This window comes from Cricetulus griseus, chromosome 5 (genome assembly GCF_003668045.3).
Source record: "Cricetulus griseus strain 17A/GY chromosome 5, alternate assembly CriGri-PICRH-1.0, whole genome shotgun sequence".
Classification (NCBI taxonomy): domain Eukaryota; kingdom Metazoa; phylum Chordata; class Mammalia; order Rodentia; family Cricetidae; genus Cricetulus; species Cricetulus griseus.
The window spans coordinates 150,120,759-150,137,281 of record NC_048598.1 but is presented as its reverse complement, the minus strand read 5'-3'; the positions used below and the strand labels follow the sequence as shown (position 1 = coordinate 150,137,281).

At 39.7% G+C, this 16,523-nt stretch overlaps 1 protein-coding gene across 1 annotated transcript in view; it reads left to right on the top strand.

The window, feature by feature from the left end:
- Positions 1-16,523, top strand: part of LOC100760955 (iron-sulfur protein NUBPL) — a 189,904-nt gene that overhangs the window by 28,740 nt on the left and 144,641 nt on the right. Inside the window, exon 4 of the mRNA XM_027416314.1 lies at positions 12,443-12,533. Within this exon, the coding sequence (XP_027272115.1) occupies positions 12,443-12,533 (91 nt within the window). The remainder of the gene's footprint in view (positions 1-12,442; positions 12,534-16,523) is intronic.

The window sequence follows — 16,523 nt, the reverse complement described above, 5'->3', positions numbered from 1 at the left end:
TACTGACAGTTTCTGGGGGAGGAAGAGTCAGTTTTTTTCTTTTTAAAGTAGATGGCCCCACATCTATGAGTGTATGGGTAGCCCAAATTGAGTTGGGGGGAAGCTATTAAAAAAAAGAGGGGACAGACCCACCCAGTACCCTGCAGCTCAACTATATGGAAGATAGCCATAGGCCTGCTTGGTGTCCCAAGGCCAGGGCAGGCTAGTAGGCGAGCTGGAGCCACTACAGTGAACAGGTATGTGGTGGGGAGATGGGAGAGAAAGAGAAGGCTAGTGGTTTGTACACTGAGAGAGGGGGAACTGAAGCTCTGTGCTGCCACCTAGGGCCATAGGAACGTTCAGGGCTCTTGTTACCACTGAAAGCCATGAGGATGTCCCTGGTCTGGGCCACCACCTGAGACCAAGTTGATGTGTGAGGGCCAGACTGCCGCTGCTGGGGCTATACCAGTCTGAGTGGCCTGCCCTGCCACCCGGGGCCATGGTGATGTCTAGACCTGAGCTGCGGCTGAGGACCATGTCTGCGTCCATGCTGCTATTTCAACTGTGGTCTGTGCTGATGTGTGTGGCCTGTGTTACCACTGGGACCATGGGAGAGCTGGTCCTGATGGTGTCAGCCCTGGAGAGCTGGGCCCATCCCTCTCTGGCCACCCGAGTGGGAGAACTTCCCCTTGCCCCTAGAACTGGCCGCAGTGGTGTGGGTTTGGGAGGATAGGCCACCAGCCGTTGAAGGTCCTGGGAGAACTGTGCTCCCCCTTGCTGCCTCTGACTCCCAAGTGGTGGGATTAAAGGGGAGCACTACCACTCCCCACCTTAGCTACTTTTTTGAATTTTAGAAATTGACAGTTTTATAATCTTTATAAAAACCCGATAAAGCCCTGCTCTTTATGTCTGAAAATCCCTTACTGTTTAAATTCCAATATGTTCTTTCTATGTGATGCTTCTTTTTCTTTTCTTCTCTTTGCTTTTTAAAAGCTATTTAATTGTGTGTGTGCATGTGCATGTGTGCATGTGTGTATACATATGTACAGTTCAGAGGACAGCTTGCAGGAGTTGGTTCTCCCTTTCATTGTGTGGATTGTGGGAATGAACTTGATAGCAAGCACCTTTACCAATGAGCCATTTCCTTGGCCTTAGAATATGTTATTATTATTTTTATCTTGTAAATAAGAAAATTGAGGCTTGGTAAGATTAGCAGCTCTCTACAATCACCTGTCAAGTGATACAAATGCTAGCTTGCTTCTTCATGTATTTCATGATGCTTTTAATACATTGTCTAAAAGGTAACCTAAAAAGTATAATCAAAGTTATTTTACATGGTGCTAAGTAATGCTGATTTTCATTTATAAAAAAATTTATTACTTGTCAAGATGATTGTTTCAACTTTAACAAGTGCTGTTTTTTATTTTCAATTTAGATTTCTGTATTTTATTTTTTATGTGTTAATGTTTCTTCTTCATGTATGTGTGTGTACCATGTGTGTGCTTGGTGCCTGTAGAGGTCAGAAGAGTGCATGGGATTCCCTGGAACTGGAGTTAAGGATGGCTGTGAACCACCATGTGGGTGCTGGAAATCAAAGTCTGCATGTGCTCTTGACTGTTGACCCATCTCTCCAGTCCCTGTGCTGGTACTTTTAAAAAGTTGTGATACTTTTTCTTAATTTAAAATGTTGCTCTAATATTTAAACATATACTATATATTGCAATAGCAACTTAATGGAAATTAACTACATAATTGTAATTTACCAGGCATAGTAGTGATATTTTTACAATCATGCTTGTTGATTAAAAGCAGCTAATATGCTAATAGTATTGTCTTTAGATGTATGTCTATCTCAGTGGTGCCTTTTTAAGAAAGATTCAGTGTGCTGAACAAGGAATTTAACATCAACTGTTGAAATGAAAGATTTTAAAAATACATAATAAAGAGACAAAGAAGTACTAAGCTCCATTTTAAAGCCAGTCTTGTGAGGACATTTTCCTCATTGTTCTTCCTCCATGAGGTCGTGGATCACACACCACACTGGCCCAGTACAGTAAGCCTGTCTTTAGGAATCCTTCAGAGACAGAAGCAGCAACATGGCCTTCCCCAGTGTTCTCCATGCTCAGTGAAAGCATCCTTTAGCTTGAAGCAGCAGTGACTTCGTTTTGAATGGCTTTAAGAAGCTATTTGATGGTGCTTCCTGCTTGGTTCCTTTTGGTCCATCTTGTAAATTTCTGTTGATAAAGTGCAGCTTGCTGCAATAATTGGTTCTCTTTTCTCTAGGAAGCTGCTGAGTTGGCTTTTGAGTTAGAGAAATTGCCTGAAATTTACATTTAATATATTCTTTAACTACCTGTAGGTGGCAACATTATGAGCTGGCCCTAGGATTTTCATTAGCTAATCCTAATATAAGCTTATCTGGATTTTTCTCAAAAAACAATTTCTCTTTTTAATTCTTCTTATTTTCTAACTTGGTTCTTACCAATTATGTTTCATCAGAAACAATTTCTTCCCTGGGTAAATTAGTTTCCTCCTTCCCCTGTCCTTGAGGAGTAGGAAGGGCTTGACCTCAGCAGGGCACTGTTGGGTGAGTTAGAGTGGAGGGGGGCAGAGCACATAGATCCTTGGTTGCAGAACCAGCCATGGCATGCACACACTGTGGTTTTGTCTAGAGTGGTCAAATGCCCTCGGGTATGAAAGTCCTGTTTCTTTGCAGGCTCCTCGATCAGAATTGTGAAGACTGCTCTTGTTATGGCAGTTGAGGGTATCTCAAGGGCTTGGCAATGCTTTTCTGGAGTGCTTTATCTGTTGGGAAAGGTTCTGTTGTTTAGTTAGGTGTCTAGGCTCCCAGGCTGAAAATCTGGTAACCAAAAGACTAGTTGATGTCACCAGTAAGTTGACTGTTACTTTTTGGGCTTAGTGTCTATAGGTATTTTTTTCCTGCATTTTCATAAGCATTACCATGGTGATAAAAACCTCTCTAAGGTTTTTACAATGTTAAAACTTTACTGACTAAACATATTAATATTTAAAAAGGCAGGCAAGCTGTGGTCAATTAAAAAAAAAAGCAGGCCAGGGATCTAAGCTTTTTCTTAATCTTGTTAGTGTATTTCCCTATTACTACTTTTTTAAAAAAAGATTTCATTTATTTATTTATTTATTTTGTATACAACATTCTGCTTTCATGCATATCTGCACACCAGAAGAGGGCCCCAGATCTCATAAAGGATGGTTGTGAGCCACCATGTGGTTGCTGGGAATTGAACTCAGGACCTCTGGAAGAGCAGTCTGTGCTCTTAACCTCTGAGCCATCTCTCCAGCCCTCCCCATTACTTCTTAAATAAAAATGTGGGACTGAAGGCAGTTTCTTCTTCTTTTATGTAATCTTGTTCTATAAAGGATAAAAGAAGCAAAACTTTTGTAGCTGTTTTACATTTGAAACCCTGTTGTACCTAATTTTGGCAGTGAGCAGATTTAAAATTATGCTTTTTAATTAGCTTTTCTTATTCCATGTGTGGCTTTAGTTTTCAAAGCTCTAGATAGTGTCTACCGTTCTGTCATGTTTCTGGATCAGCCCACTGCTCTCACTAGATCCTTTCCCATCAAGTTCCATTTCTGGTTTGGAGAGATCCATAGTGCAGTGAAGCTCATAGAAGAGTTAGTTTCCTGGGAAGAGTATGGTAGTTAGCAGTAGCCTGCTGGGAAAATTCTAACCTATTTCACCTTTTTTCATCTTATTTTTATTTTTGACAGAATCTTGCTCTTGTAGTCTAGGCTGGCCTTGATTAAGATCTTCCTACATTAGCCTTATAAGTACTAGGACTAAGATGTACATCAGCACACCCATATAATCCTTTCTTTAATACCAAAACACACACCCATACCTACAGTGTATTTGGGTTTGAGATGGGGCCTCACTGTATAGTCAGGACTGGCCTAGAACTTATTTTTGTAGTTCTGGCTGACCTTGAACATATGAGCCTCTTGCCCCAGTCTCCTGAGTGCTGGAATTGCTGGCCTGTACCACCATGCCTGGCTAATACAAGACTACAATAAAGCTTGCATTTATTACCTGTTTTTTGAGGAGGGGAAATTACATGGAATCATTGACTCTTAAAACCTAAGTAGGGGCCTTGGGAATTATATAGCACTCACTTCTAAGATTTTAAGGAAGGACAAATGGATGTTTGTTTATTCATTCATTGGTTCATTCATTCATTCAGACATTGGAGGATAGCTTTGTCCTCACAGTGCACAATCAACAGTTTGTCAGAAGGCAAACAGGTAGCTTGGGATAAGGAAGAGCTAAATGCATGAAACTGACTGGGTTTGTAATGAACACAGTAAGTGTCATTGAAAAAACACATTTTTCAGCAGCAGAGATGTGAAGAAGAAGGTGAAAGAGCATGCTGTGTAAGAGAGAGCGTACCAGAAGGACTAGCTAGTGCACCGGCTAGTTGGTACTCTTCAGGGACTGGTAGGAAGGCTCCTGTGGCTTCTCAATATTAAGTGGGTAGTGAAAATCCATCGAGTTAGGAGGCAGGAGGTGGATTGAGAGTAGGCTAAATTCTGTGAGATCTTGTGAAAGGTAGTGAGGGCATTAAGCGGTCATTCTTGAATGAGATGGGGAGAGTGGCTCCATAAAGGATGTTGAATAGAATAATATGACGGAACTTATATTTTAATTGAGTCATCCTGGCTTTTCTGTTGAGAGGTGCTGGGTAGTATTGTCAGATTTGACAAGCAAAATATAGGCTACTATCTTAACTTATTTTCTGGTTGCAGTGATAAAATACCCTGGCAAAAGCAGTTTAAGCAGAACAAGTGTTTATTGTAGCTCACAGTTCAAAGGTACAGTCCATCATGGAAGGCAAGCGGGGCAAGGGAAGCGGGGAACACTTGGTCACATCCCATCCACAGTCATGAAGCAGAGAATGAGGAAGGCTTGCTGTTGCTTATCTCCCCTTCTCTACTTACACAGTGTAGGATCCCAGCCAAGGAATGATGCCACCTCAGTTAGTACAGTCAAGATAGTCCCCCCACAGGCATGCTCAGAGCCTGTCTTCCTGGTTATTCTAATCATATCAAGTTTTTAATTAGCCCTACCCATTACAGATACCCATTTAAATTTGAAATTTACATAAATAACGAATAGTTTTGTATACATGTGTTCCATACAGTTAATTGACTATACATATGACAAGTTGTTCACTACCTAAAAATTCATTTAAAGTTTTGCATGTTGGCCCATACCTATGATTCCAGCACTCGGTACTAGCACTCAGGAGGATGGGATAAGAGGGGTGAGAGTTCTAGGCCAGTCTGTCTCTCTTCCTCTACTAGGTGCATTTCTGCTTTTCACACTGTTCATCTGATACCTTAGATTCATGCAAACACTTTCGGTGTCCTCATCTGATTACTAGTGCATCAGGGTTCATGGGATGGAACAGGGAATCTCCATGACTGCCTCTTGTTCTGTGTCATCCAAAGTCACCCACTCTTATGGCATTTTAAATTTTTTTTTTTTTTGAGAAACGAAATAAACAGGGTACAGTGTTGACTACACACACACACACACACACACACACACAGAGAGAGAGAGAGAGAGAGAGAGAGAGAGAGAGAGAGAGAGAGAAGAAAGAAAAACTTGGAAAGAGACTAGAAAATTCAAGTGTAGTGAAGAAGGTATGTAATTTTAGGGTGGCCAGTGAAGATCATGTTTCATGCATGAAGGGAGTTAGGGGGAGATGAGGTTGAGGACTGGATGGTGGAGGGATGAGGTGTAGGGTTTTGGGCAGGAGGAGTAGCAGCTGTGAAAGTCCTTAGGCTGAAGTGTGCCCTATGTGTTTAAGAAACTACCCTGAGGGTAGTCAATGAGAAAAGATAAATGGCTGATGTCTAAATATATATATTTAACTTTAAGGCTTTGTGATAAGTTGGAGAGAGAGTTGAATCCTGGGTCTAACTGTGACTTCATTTCTGGGCCTCAGTTTTGTTGTCAGTTTTTTTTTTTTAAAGTTTGTTTTGTACATTTGTTTTGTGTGTGTGGTAGGGATGGGCATGCATATGCCATGGTGCACATGTGGACATGAGAGAACAATTTGGGGGAGTTGATTTTCTCCTTCTATCATGTGTTGCGTGGATAGAGCTCAGGTGGTCATGTTTGGCTGCAGTGCCCTTTCTCTTGAGCCCTCTTGCCAGTGCAGCGGTTTCTTTAGAAGACGAAGGTAGCTTCTTGCTTTGTTTCTGCTCTAAAATAAAGTTAAAGTTCAAATTAGAAACGGTTCCTTTTGTTCTTTTTGCTTTTTCAGCTCTCTCACAAGTAATGAGTTCGTCATTTGACTCTTTAGTACTTTCCATGAGGCATCTCTAGCTATGCTCCCACCTGTCAGGCAAGCCTGATCCTTCAGGGTGCCTTTGTTCCTTTGTCTTTCTTGACTGAACTTGGAGATTTGGATATCCCTTTGACAAGCAATAGGAAACTGTTCCCTGTCTTTTGTTCAACTGTTAGTTCTCCTGACAGTCAGATTTAATCCCAGATAACAGAGTCAGGAAACATGCTTCTCTCTAGTAAGAGACTGGAATTCTTTTGAGTGACAGCTTGACTTAAAGATAGGCAGAGAGACAAGAAAGAAGAGGCTTGGCTGACTCCAGATTGAGTAATACCAATTACCAGGCTAAGATCACATTGACTGTAATATGCTGGGAATCATGGGAATCTTAGCTGGGTAGGTCTCTGGAAAGGACAAGCTTAAGGCAAGTCTGAAAGGAATATTTATGTAGGAATAATTGGATGGGAGTGCGCTAAGACGTTGTTTTGATGGCTTCTATTAGTAGACAAGAGGGATGGAAGGGGCATGTCAGAAGCCTTACAATCTGCAGGGTAGATCCTGCTGTAAGAACAAAGCAGTAGCTAAACTGTTGTTACCGCCTTTGAAATCCAGCACACAAAAAAAAATAGGACATGTAGGCTCCCAAATTGCAGCTTTCATACTGTAGTAATGAAACAGTATAATCACTTCGAGTAATTCTGCTGCCTTTTACAGCTTTCACAGGTTGGTATGTACACATTATAAAGGAACAATCCAAAAATCTAAATGATATCTCAGGGTTTGCTTTATTTTATGTTATCTGCTAGGTTTTGAGATCTGCAGGAGACTCAGAAAAAGAATATATTGTTAGATGACAGTGTATTTAGCTAAGTTTATGATGATAAAGATAACAATTATAATAGTTAAGTTTTCAGTTGCTTTTGCTAATAGTAATTTTATTTTCTGTGCATTTCTAAGGTGTTTGTGGTGATTGTTTCTTTTGAGTCTGGCTAAAATTAAAGAAAAACCTAATTGAAGCTTTCTTGACTGAGTATAATTATTCTGATAAGAAGGAGGTGGAAAAATATTTTGAGATTTAGATAAACACTGCTGCATACATTTATCTTGTAACCTACCTTGTTTATATACTTCCCTATAGAATAGAATTTAAATTCAAAATTTAAATTAAAGTCTATTTAGATATTAAAAATAGAAGCTTACTTAACAATTGTCATAGCTAGTGTCAGTTGCCAAGTTGACATACCTGGGAAAGAAGGATTGTCAGTTGAGGAATTGTCTTCACTGCTTGGCCTGTGGGCATGTCCATGGAGGCATTTTCTTGATTTCTGTTTGATATAGGATGGTCCAGCCCATTGTTAGCAGTGTTAGCTCTAGTTGTAATTCAGCAGGAGTAAGCTAGGGAACTGTGTGCTTTCATGGTCTCTGTTTTAGTTTCTGCTCCAAGTTCTTTCTTGAGTCCCTGTTGTGTGTTCTTCAATGATGAACTGTGGTCTTGAAGTGTAAGCTGGATAAAGTCTTTCTTCCCCAGGTGGTCTTGGTCAGTGACTTATTACAGACACAGAAAGGAAGTTCTGTGTAATAAAGTAAATTATTGTCACCATTTGAATGTGATTGAATTGTAGATTTGAAAATGGAGGTAAGCTGATTTTCATAGAAATAGTAACAGTCATGCAGTTCTAGGTATGGCATTATTTAAGGCTTTGGTGATTCTGTTCATGGACAAAGATTTTACTTATTAATGTCTAAACACTAAGCAGGACAAAAACCCAATAATGCACACAATTCCATGCATAAATATACATATGTAGTTTTAATGAACTTTTCTTATTTGGGCTGATGGTACTCCCACCAAGAGCCACCTAACAAGAACCACAGTCCTAGACATGAAAAATCCTGTTTTGAGTTGTTGGCCAGGGTGTCCAAGAGACTGCTAAAACATACAGCCTATTGCTGTTGCCCTTGGTTATTCCCAGAGGTGGAAGGTAAGACCCTATTGCTGAAGACACTTCAGAAATGGTCCAAAGGCCCTGAGCTGGAAGTGACTTGACTGTTCCCTCCCTTAGGTCTGGCTTTCATGGTACCAGAAGATGCCATGCAAGCTTCCAAAGGAGGGAGTCAACAAGCAGTCCTACCCAGCTATGATGCCTATGAACCACAGCAACAACCATAATGGCACAGTAATCTCACAGGTGCATTAGTGGCACACACACCTTTCAGTAACCAACAGCTTTCCAATTGGACTTAAAACCTGCTCAACAAGAGGTATGCTGTACCTGGTTCTGGAAACCCAGCTAACTGCTCAATGCTAGTGAAGTCATAGTTATTGGAGGAGAATTGACAACCACTAATTGACTAAACCAACACAATCTATGAACAATTATCCTTAAATAAAGGAAGTTTTTACCCCTCATCAAGAAAACTCTCTTTTCAAAAGATGGAGACCAGTACAGAAAACCACAACTAATCAAAATTCAGAGTTGTGGATTCCAGTCCCAATAGATACATCTACAAAAAGTCCCACAGCTTAGGCTCAGGGGACACTAAGGAAGAGGAGGCAGAAAGATCGTAAGAGCCAGAGGATCAGGGAGTTTGCGGTGAAATTGAATCTCCTAGTAACATCAGAAGATATGCTCATAAAATCTTACCAACATGATCACCCAAATGTGAGCTGAACAAGGGTGATGGTAATGCACATGCCAACTGGATAGGGAAAAGCCCGTAAAGAAAAAGCCTACACAGAGAGCTTTTAGGCAACCAAGGAGAGCTGGGAATGGGATAGATAGTCTTCTCCAGGGAAGAGCACACTATTTGATTATCCAGTGTCATATTGTCAGCTCTGAAAACATATATATAAGTAACATTCAGATCCAACAGGTTATATTTTGAGAATATACATATGAATACATGTATGCATGTAATAACAATTATTGAGAAAAGAGGCTTTGGATTTGAAAGAGCAAGGAGGGCTGTATGGGAGCATTTGGAGAGAGGAAAGAGAAGAGAGAAATTATGTAATTATTACCTCAGAAAAAGAAAAAGAGCCGTTTACTCTTGACTCTGCTAAGGGTACATTGGTGCTTGGTTGATTAACTTGGTCATGAAAAGTTTGTTCTCTAGATTGGATGCTGGAAATCTGTAACCCATGAACCCAAGAGTTAGATCTTTGGTGCGCTCATGCACGTGTGTGTGTGTGTGTGTGTGTGTGTGTGTGTGTGTGTGTGTGTGTGTGTGTAAGGTTTTATTGGAATACAGCTATGCTGATTCACTAACATGTTCTTCAGGCAGGCTTTGGTTCTCCAGTGCTCATATTGAGTGGCTGCTGTAGAGATCATATGATCCACAAAGATTAAAATATTTATGAGGTGATTCTTTAAGAAAAGCTATTATAATCTCTAAATAAATAAAAATTGGTCAATATCATTCTTTTCAAATGTTAAAATATATATTTTGAGTTGGAGTAGAATTACATTATTTTCTGTCCTCCCTTCTCTCCCTCCAGCCCTATCCAGCTTCCCTCCCTCAAGCTCTTCTATGTCCCCTTTCCCAAATTGATAGCCTTTTCTGTGAATACTATTAATACATATATATATACTCACATGTATGTGTATGCACAAATGCAACTAGCTGAGTAAAAGATGTATTCACTATTTAAGTCTTTTGTAATTAGATTGTGCTAAGTTTCTGGTGGATATAGATGAGGTTTGGCTTGTTGTGTTTCATTCTGCTTCATTATAAGACAGAAGTCATGCAACAATTAAATAAGACAAAACATGGTTACTGTGACTGTTCATCTCCATTCTTCCTTACCATAGCAGCGATGACAGCACCGTGGTATTGCTGCAAGATGTGAGAAATGTCAATTCTAACCCTTGTAATCATGCTCTCCCTCTGATTTGTGTGTGTGTGTGTGTGTGTGTGTGTGTGTGTATGTGTGTGACAATGCATGTTAGCCATCTTAGTCATGTATGTAAAGTCTATTCTTACTACAGCAAATGTGAAGGCAAATCTCGATTTGTTTCTTCGACTGTGGTTCTAAGGGTTGGTTCATGAGGAAGGCCTGGTTTTGTTCTAGAAGGTAGAATAGAAGATGGATTCCTCATTTTGAAGGAAGCTTGAAAATCTAGCAATGGCGAAATTGGGGCTGCAGTCTTAGGATAGGAACACTTGGTTATTGTCGGGTTCAAATTCTGGAAGTTAGACAAAAGCCATGATTCCGCTGGAATTCGTGAAGCTGTTTCCCCTCTGCCAAAGGAGCTAGTTCCCTTGTCATTTGCAGAAGGGACAGATGGCTCTTGGTGGTGCCTACTAGCATGCCAAAGCCCATGCTGCCCTCCAGACTCTCTTAGTATCACAGGCAACTGTTACACACTGCAGAGATCCTCTCTTTTCATGGCCATGTCCAGTCTGCTGGCTGCATTCAGTCTACTTTCTTTTTCTGCTCTGGACTCTTCTTGCAGAAGCCTCTGGCGGTTCTCCTCATACCTACAATAAAAATCTTCTCATTCACACCTTGGAGTGGTCATGTCCTCAATTTATACAGAAAACACCAATTTCAAGGGCTGAATTATTTTACTTGAAACCCACTCCTTCAAATTATTGTAAAACCAACATTAATATAGGAAAAACAACCTTACATTTTGTAAGATTTATTGTTTTGTAGTAGTTTTTTAGTCCTTGATGTTATCACAGAAACAGTCCTACAATGATATAGTACTAGAAGAAGTTTAGATATCTCTGTCAACAGCCCCACTTGACATTTGTTATTCACAATGAATTTAATTCCATTATAGTCCTATTAAGTTCTCCTGTTGGTTAAAGGTAGCAGAATTTCTCAGTAATGTTCTCTTTTTTACATTAACTACCTCAGTGCATTCAAACTAAATTTTTTACATAATCATCTTATTAAAATCAAAATACTTGCTGGGCGTTGGTTGCGCATGCCTTTAATCCCAGCACTCGGGAGGCAGAGGCAGGAGGATCTCTGTGAGTTCGAGGCCAGCCTGGTCTCCAGAGCGAGTGCCAGGATAGGCTCCAAAGCTACACAGAGAAACCCTGTCTCGAAAAACCAAAAAAAAAAAAAAAAAAAAGCAAAATACTTTATTTTTTGCTTCCTTATTTTTAGGCTGGGATTTCAATACAGACACATATCAGTCTCCTCTCCACACCCAGGGGTCTAAGTCACAAAGAAGTTTTCTTATAACTGCAAATTGAGTCAGTGTAAGATTAGGAATGTAAATGTTGAATTTATCTTGTTTTGTATATTTACAGAATCAGATGATGAGGGTTGAAAAGTAATTGTATGTCTGGAAAAAGGTATCATGGAAGATTTAGGGTTGTTTCAGTTTCTTGACTTTCTTGTTGTTATTGAGAGATTATGAGTTATCTTGCTAGGGTTTGGGGATGGTAGGAGGAGAGCTGTGAGACTCAGTGAGCTACAGTTAGTATTAGCATACTTACATTGATGGGAAAAACCAACAAAGATAGATTTGGAGATGGAGAGAAAGAAAATGTATTTACAAGCAGCAAATTTTGTTTTCTGTTACTTGACAAAGTTGCTGATTAACTAGCACCAGGCAGAGGATCGTCTTCCCTTTTCAGGTGGATAAGCCATCAAAGAAAGCAGTAGTTAGCTGTTTGATTCCTTGCATATTTCACTGTTGTTTGCATGTAAGGGCTATCCTGGATTATGTCTGCCAGTAGCCTTGTTGCCACATCCATCTCTCTCTCTTTTGCCAGATATGCAGTAGAATTCCTTACTTCCTATGATAGAATCTGTTCCCATGATTTTTTTTTTTTTTTTCATTTTGTATTTAAGTCAGTGTTCCATCATCTGGGGTTTTGTTAGGCTTTTACTAATCGTTCCAATTTTGTTTGTGTCTTATTTATTCTCAAAAATCATGTTTAGACTAAAAAGGTCTTAATTTTTTTGAAACTGTACAGGAGACCTGAACAAGTTGGCTATTGAAATATAACACTAATTCAAAAGTATCCTAGGTAATTTACTCTATTTCCTGTTGTTTATGATTTTGGGATATTTTTTGTTTTCTTTTTAATTGGTGTATTGCTGTGTAGATTTTTTTTGTCTTGTGAACATTCTGAATAATCTTATGGTGAATTTGGTTTTCTTGCAGTCCAAGGCGGTTGGCTTGTTAGATGTAGATGTGTATGGTCCTTCCATTCCAAAGATGATGAACCTGAAAGGAAATCCAGAATTATCACCAAGTAAGTACAGAGAGATAAATAGTACCTACTGAGTGCCAGCCACTTGTTTGTCAGCCAGTATGTGTGTTTTATGTCATGTGTATTAAGAAATGATGTTGGCATTAGTCTCTCTGGGTTTGAATATCAGTTCTGTATTGACCAACTGTGTGGCTCTGAGGAATCCATTCCATCTTGTTGGGGTCACAGTTGTGAGGAATAATATATATGGAACATTTAGCACAATTCATAGCACTAGTACATGACAAAAATATTAAGCCTCCATTGCTTATGCTACATGTGTACATATATGAGAATATTTGAGTAGAAATATATTTGTATTACATGAAAGTTATATTTTACAAACAGACTTTTGTCAGTCTTTTCTTAGAGCATTAACTCCTCAAAACAATTTGTCACCCTGTAGTTTTAGTGCCTTCGATATAGGATATGAAGTAGCTTTTTTGAATAAATTGTAAGTATTTTCACTGTTCTTGTTATTACATATTTGTAAGGTTACCAAATATGAAGTCTTTTGTAAGGCTACCAAATATGAAGTCTTAAGTATAGGAATGTAGCCATAAAAATGGTAAAAACTGGTTATTAAAAATGGTTTTATGTGAAATTATTCTAAATAAAATTGATTTCTGATTGTGATAAAATATAAAATTGAGTAATTTCTTTTTGTTTTTTATAGGCTTTCTTTTTTCCACAGATCTAGAACAAAATATATGTTCTGATGTATTTGTTAGATTATTGAGGTTATAGTATTATTTTTATTGTAATTAAAATTGATTAGGTATTATTTGCTCTTTAAGGTGGTTACATATGTGATTATTTGAAGGCATCAATTATGCAGAAATCTGGATGAGACAGTCTACCTTAGGGGTCTTATACTGCAAGCAGCCCCTTATGTAGTTGCTTTTTTATCTCATGAGATCATGGGGGAAGGCTTCTTTAGGTACAGCACAGTTTGCAAACATGTGACATGAACCATGATGTCTGTGTCACCAAGGAAGAGTGGTGATGACTTCAGGCACTCTAAATATCTGTGTCTTTAAGGACCAGTGTGAAAACTGACCCACATCACACAGATGTGATGCAGAGCGCAATCCTCCTTTTCTCAAGCAATGCTTGAAGTGAACTTCAATGCACTAGAAACCTTGGAAAGCAAAGCAAAACAACAGCCCCAAAGTCATTCTGTGTCTACAGGGTGATCTTGTTCCCTACGAAAGAAACAGGAGGACTTAGGTGTTCATTGACAGTGTGCATTCTTAAAGTCTCAACAGTAAGGTAGTTTTTGAGTCTTACAAAACTTGCTGCCATCATTCTAATAGGTCTCCTTTTGAAATTTCTGCACTTTGTCATGTTAATTTGCCTTATTATTCTGTTACTGAGAATACCGGGGAAAGATAAAGGTCACATAGCAGAACACAGATTGAGAGAAACAGGTTAATTTGATGAATAAGACCTAGTTGGGGACAAGCCTAAGCTAAAGGCCAAGCTTTCAAAATTAATTGACAAGTCTCCATGTCATTATTTTGGGGCTGAAGATCCAAAGATAGTCTGACAAGAAAACTTGCTACAAATGCTTTCAAGACTGTTCCCCACTTTTCTTTCAGTGTGTCTGTTTTTATTTGAGGTCTTTGATCCACTTGGACTTGAGTTTTGTGTGGGGTGATAAATATGGATCTGTTTGCATTCTTTTACATGCAGACATCCATTTTGACCAGCACTATTTGTTGAAGATGCTTTCTTTTTTCCAGTGTGTCTTTCTGGCTTCTTTATCAAAAAAATCAGGTGTCCATAGGTGTGTGAGTTTATGTCTGGGTCTTCAGTTCTGTCTGTTTTTGTGCCAATACCATGAGGTTTTTATTACTTTAGTTCTGTGGTACAACTTGAAATCAGGGATGGTGATAACTCTAGCAGTTCTTTTACTGTTTGTGTTTTCCGGATTTCTTTAAGGGATTTTTCATTTTCTCTTTAAGGACTTCTATCATCTTCATATAGTTGTATTTAATGTCTTTTGCTTGTGCTTCAGCTCTGTCAGAATATTCAGGGCCTCCTCTGTTAGGATGGCTTGGGCTCTGGTGAAGGCATATCTCCCTGGGTGTTATTGTGTTCTTACGCTGATGTCCATGGGGTGATTATAGATCGAGGTGCTGATTTCTAGGTTTGTCTTGGTTGGGTGGGATTTTTGTTCCTTGGTTTCTGCTGCTTCTCTGGATTTTCAGAGTCTATAGTCTGTGTTTTACCTGTTTTCCTGACCTGCTAGCCTGGTATATTCACAGGGAATGCTTGCTGGTGTTGGAGGCTGGGGGAAGGGGTGGTGAGGGACAGATGGTGTGTTGCAATGTTAGCGGTGATGTTGAGAATTGGGTTTGGGGGAACGGAGAGAGTGGAGAAGGTCCATGGGTAGCCTACATGGTCATATGGCAGACTTAGCCTATGGTTAAGCAGGGGGTGTCTGTCTGAGTTGGGTGTTGGGACACAGTCATTAGGTGCAGAGAGTAGGCCAGGGGGAATATGGTCTGTGGGATCCACAGGAGGTGTGGACAGGAGCCAGGGGAAGCTTTAGCTGGTGTTCTGTTGCAGTACTAGGGGCAACCCTGAGAATTAGGTCTTGGGTAACAGAGAGAGTGGTGCAGGTCCCCAGGCAGCCTGCTTGTTCTTCTGGCCAGTTTTTTTTTTTTTTTTTTTTGTTTGTTTGTTTTTTTTTCTTTTTTTGGTTTTTCGAGACAGGGTTTCTCTGTGGCTTTGGAGGCTGCCCTGGAACTAGCTCTTATAGACCAGGCTGGTCTCGAACTACAGAGATCCTCCTGCCTCTGCCTCCCGAGTGCTGGGATTAAGATGTGTGCTACCACTGCCCAGCTGTTTTTTGGTTTCTTAATCTGAGAATGTTTGTTAGTTTCTTAGTGGTGATTTTTCTGTTATGCTGAATCTGTAGTATGATGCCCAGTCAGTTTGTAGAAAGGATATTGCACAAGAACATCAGCATGTTGGCATTGCTCTGACAGTATGAAACTTGAATTTGTGCCTGAATATAACCTTGTTTTTAAAAAGAACAAATGCCAATTGTTTTTCATTGTGATTTTTGAAGTCACATAGTACTCAAATTTCATATTATACTCAAGCCAAAGTCTAATCTCAGGCATAATGACGAGACTGTTTTTAAGTTGAAGTGGCTATCCATGTTAAATGGTAGTTGCTGTGGTTACAGATAACGTGCCAGCACACCTGGGTTTTGTGTGGCTGCCAGGCATCTGACCTCAGGCTCTTCTCCAGGAAGTGCTCTACCCACTGACACATCGCCCGGCTTCCCATGTGATAGTCTTTTTGTGATCAGGCTGACCTTTTCTCTAAGCTTCCTAAAGTGCCATTTGTTGGTAGAGATGTCATGGTTTGTGACACTAGTTCACTACCAGAATACCTGTGAATTTGTGAGTTTAGTTTTATTGAAGAGTGCCTTTTAATGTACTGAGATAATAAAGTAGGAAAAATTTTAAGACCTGAGAAAGAGGGTTACTAAACTGGAAATGTCAGATGATTTTAGTGAGGAGGTACAGTGCATATTAATGACTAAATAGGAAAAAAAAAATTGAGGAAGATCCACAGTGGTCTTTTCTATTGTGGCGAGATAGTAATTTTGCACTAGATTATGGTTTTCTTCTGCTTTATATAGGGATGGATGTATATGGGGCTTATGGGAATTTGGAAAATCAGCATGAGAAAATAACCTTTAATAGCACTTAAGATTATGAGGCAGGGACAAAGTCCTTCCCACCTCAGGTAATTTAAATGTATGAAAGATGAGGGTCAATTCTAATTGTATCTACCCAGGAAGAGATTTTAGGGGTGTTGGTAAAGCTGTGTTGGTAAAGCTGTTACTATGCCTGTCTCAGTCTGACTCCAGGGTGGAGACTGACTGTTTTGGGCACTGTCCTGTGGACCTGGCTTTCATCTGATGCCAAAGGTCCTCTGGTTATCTTCCAGGATGATTTAGTGGTATATTCC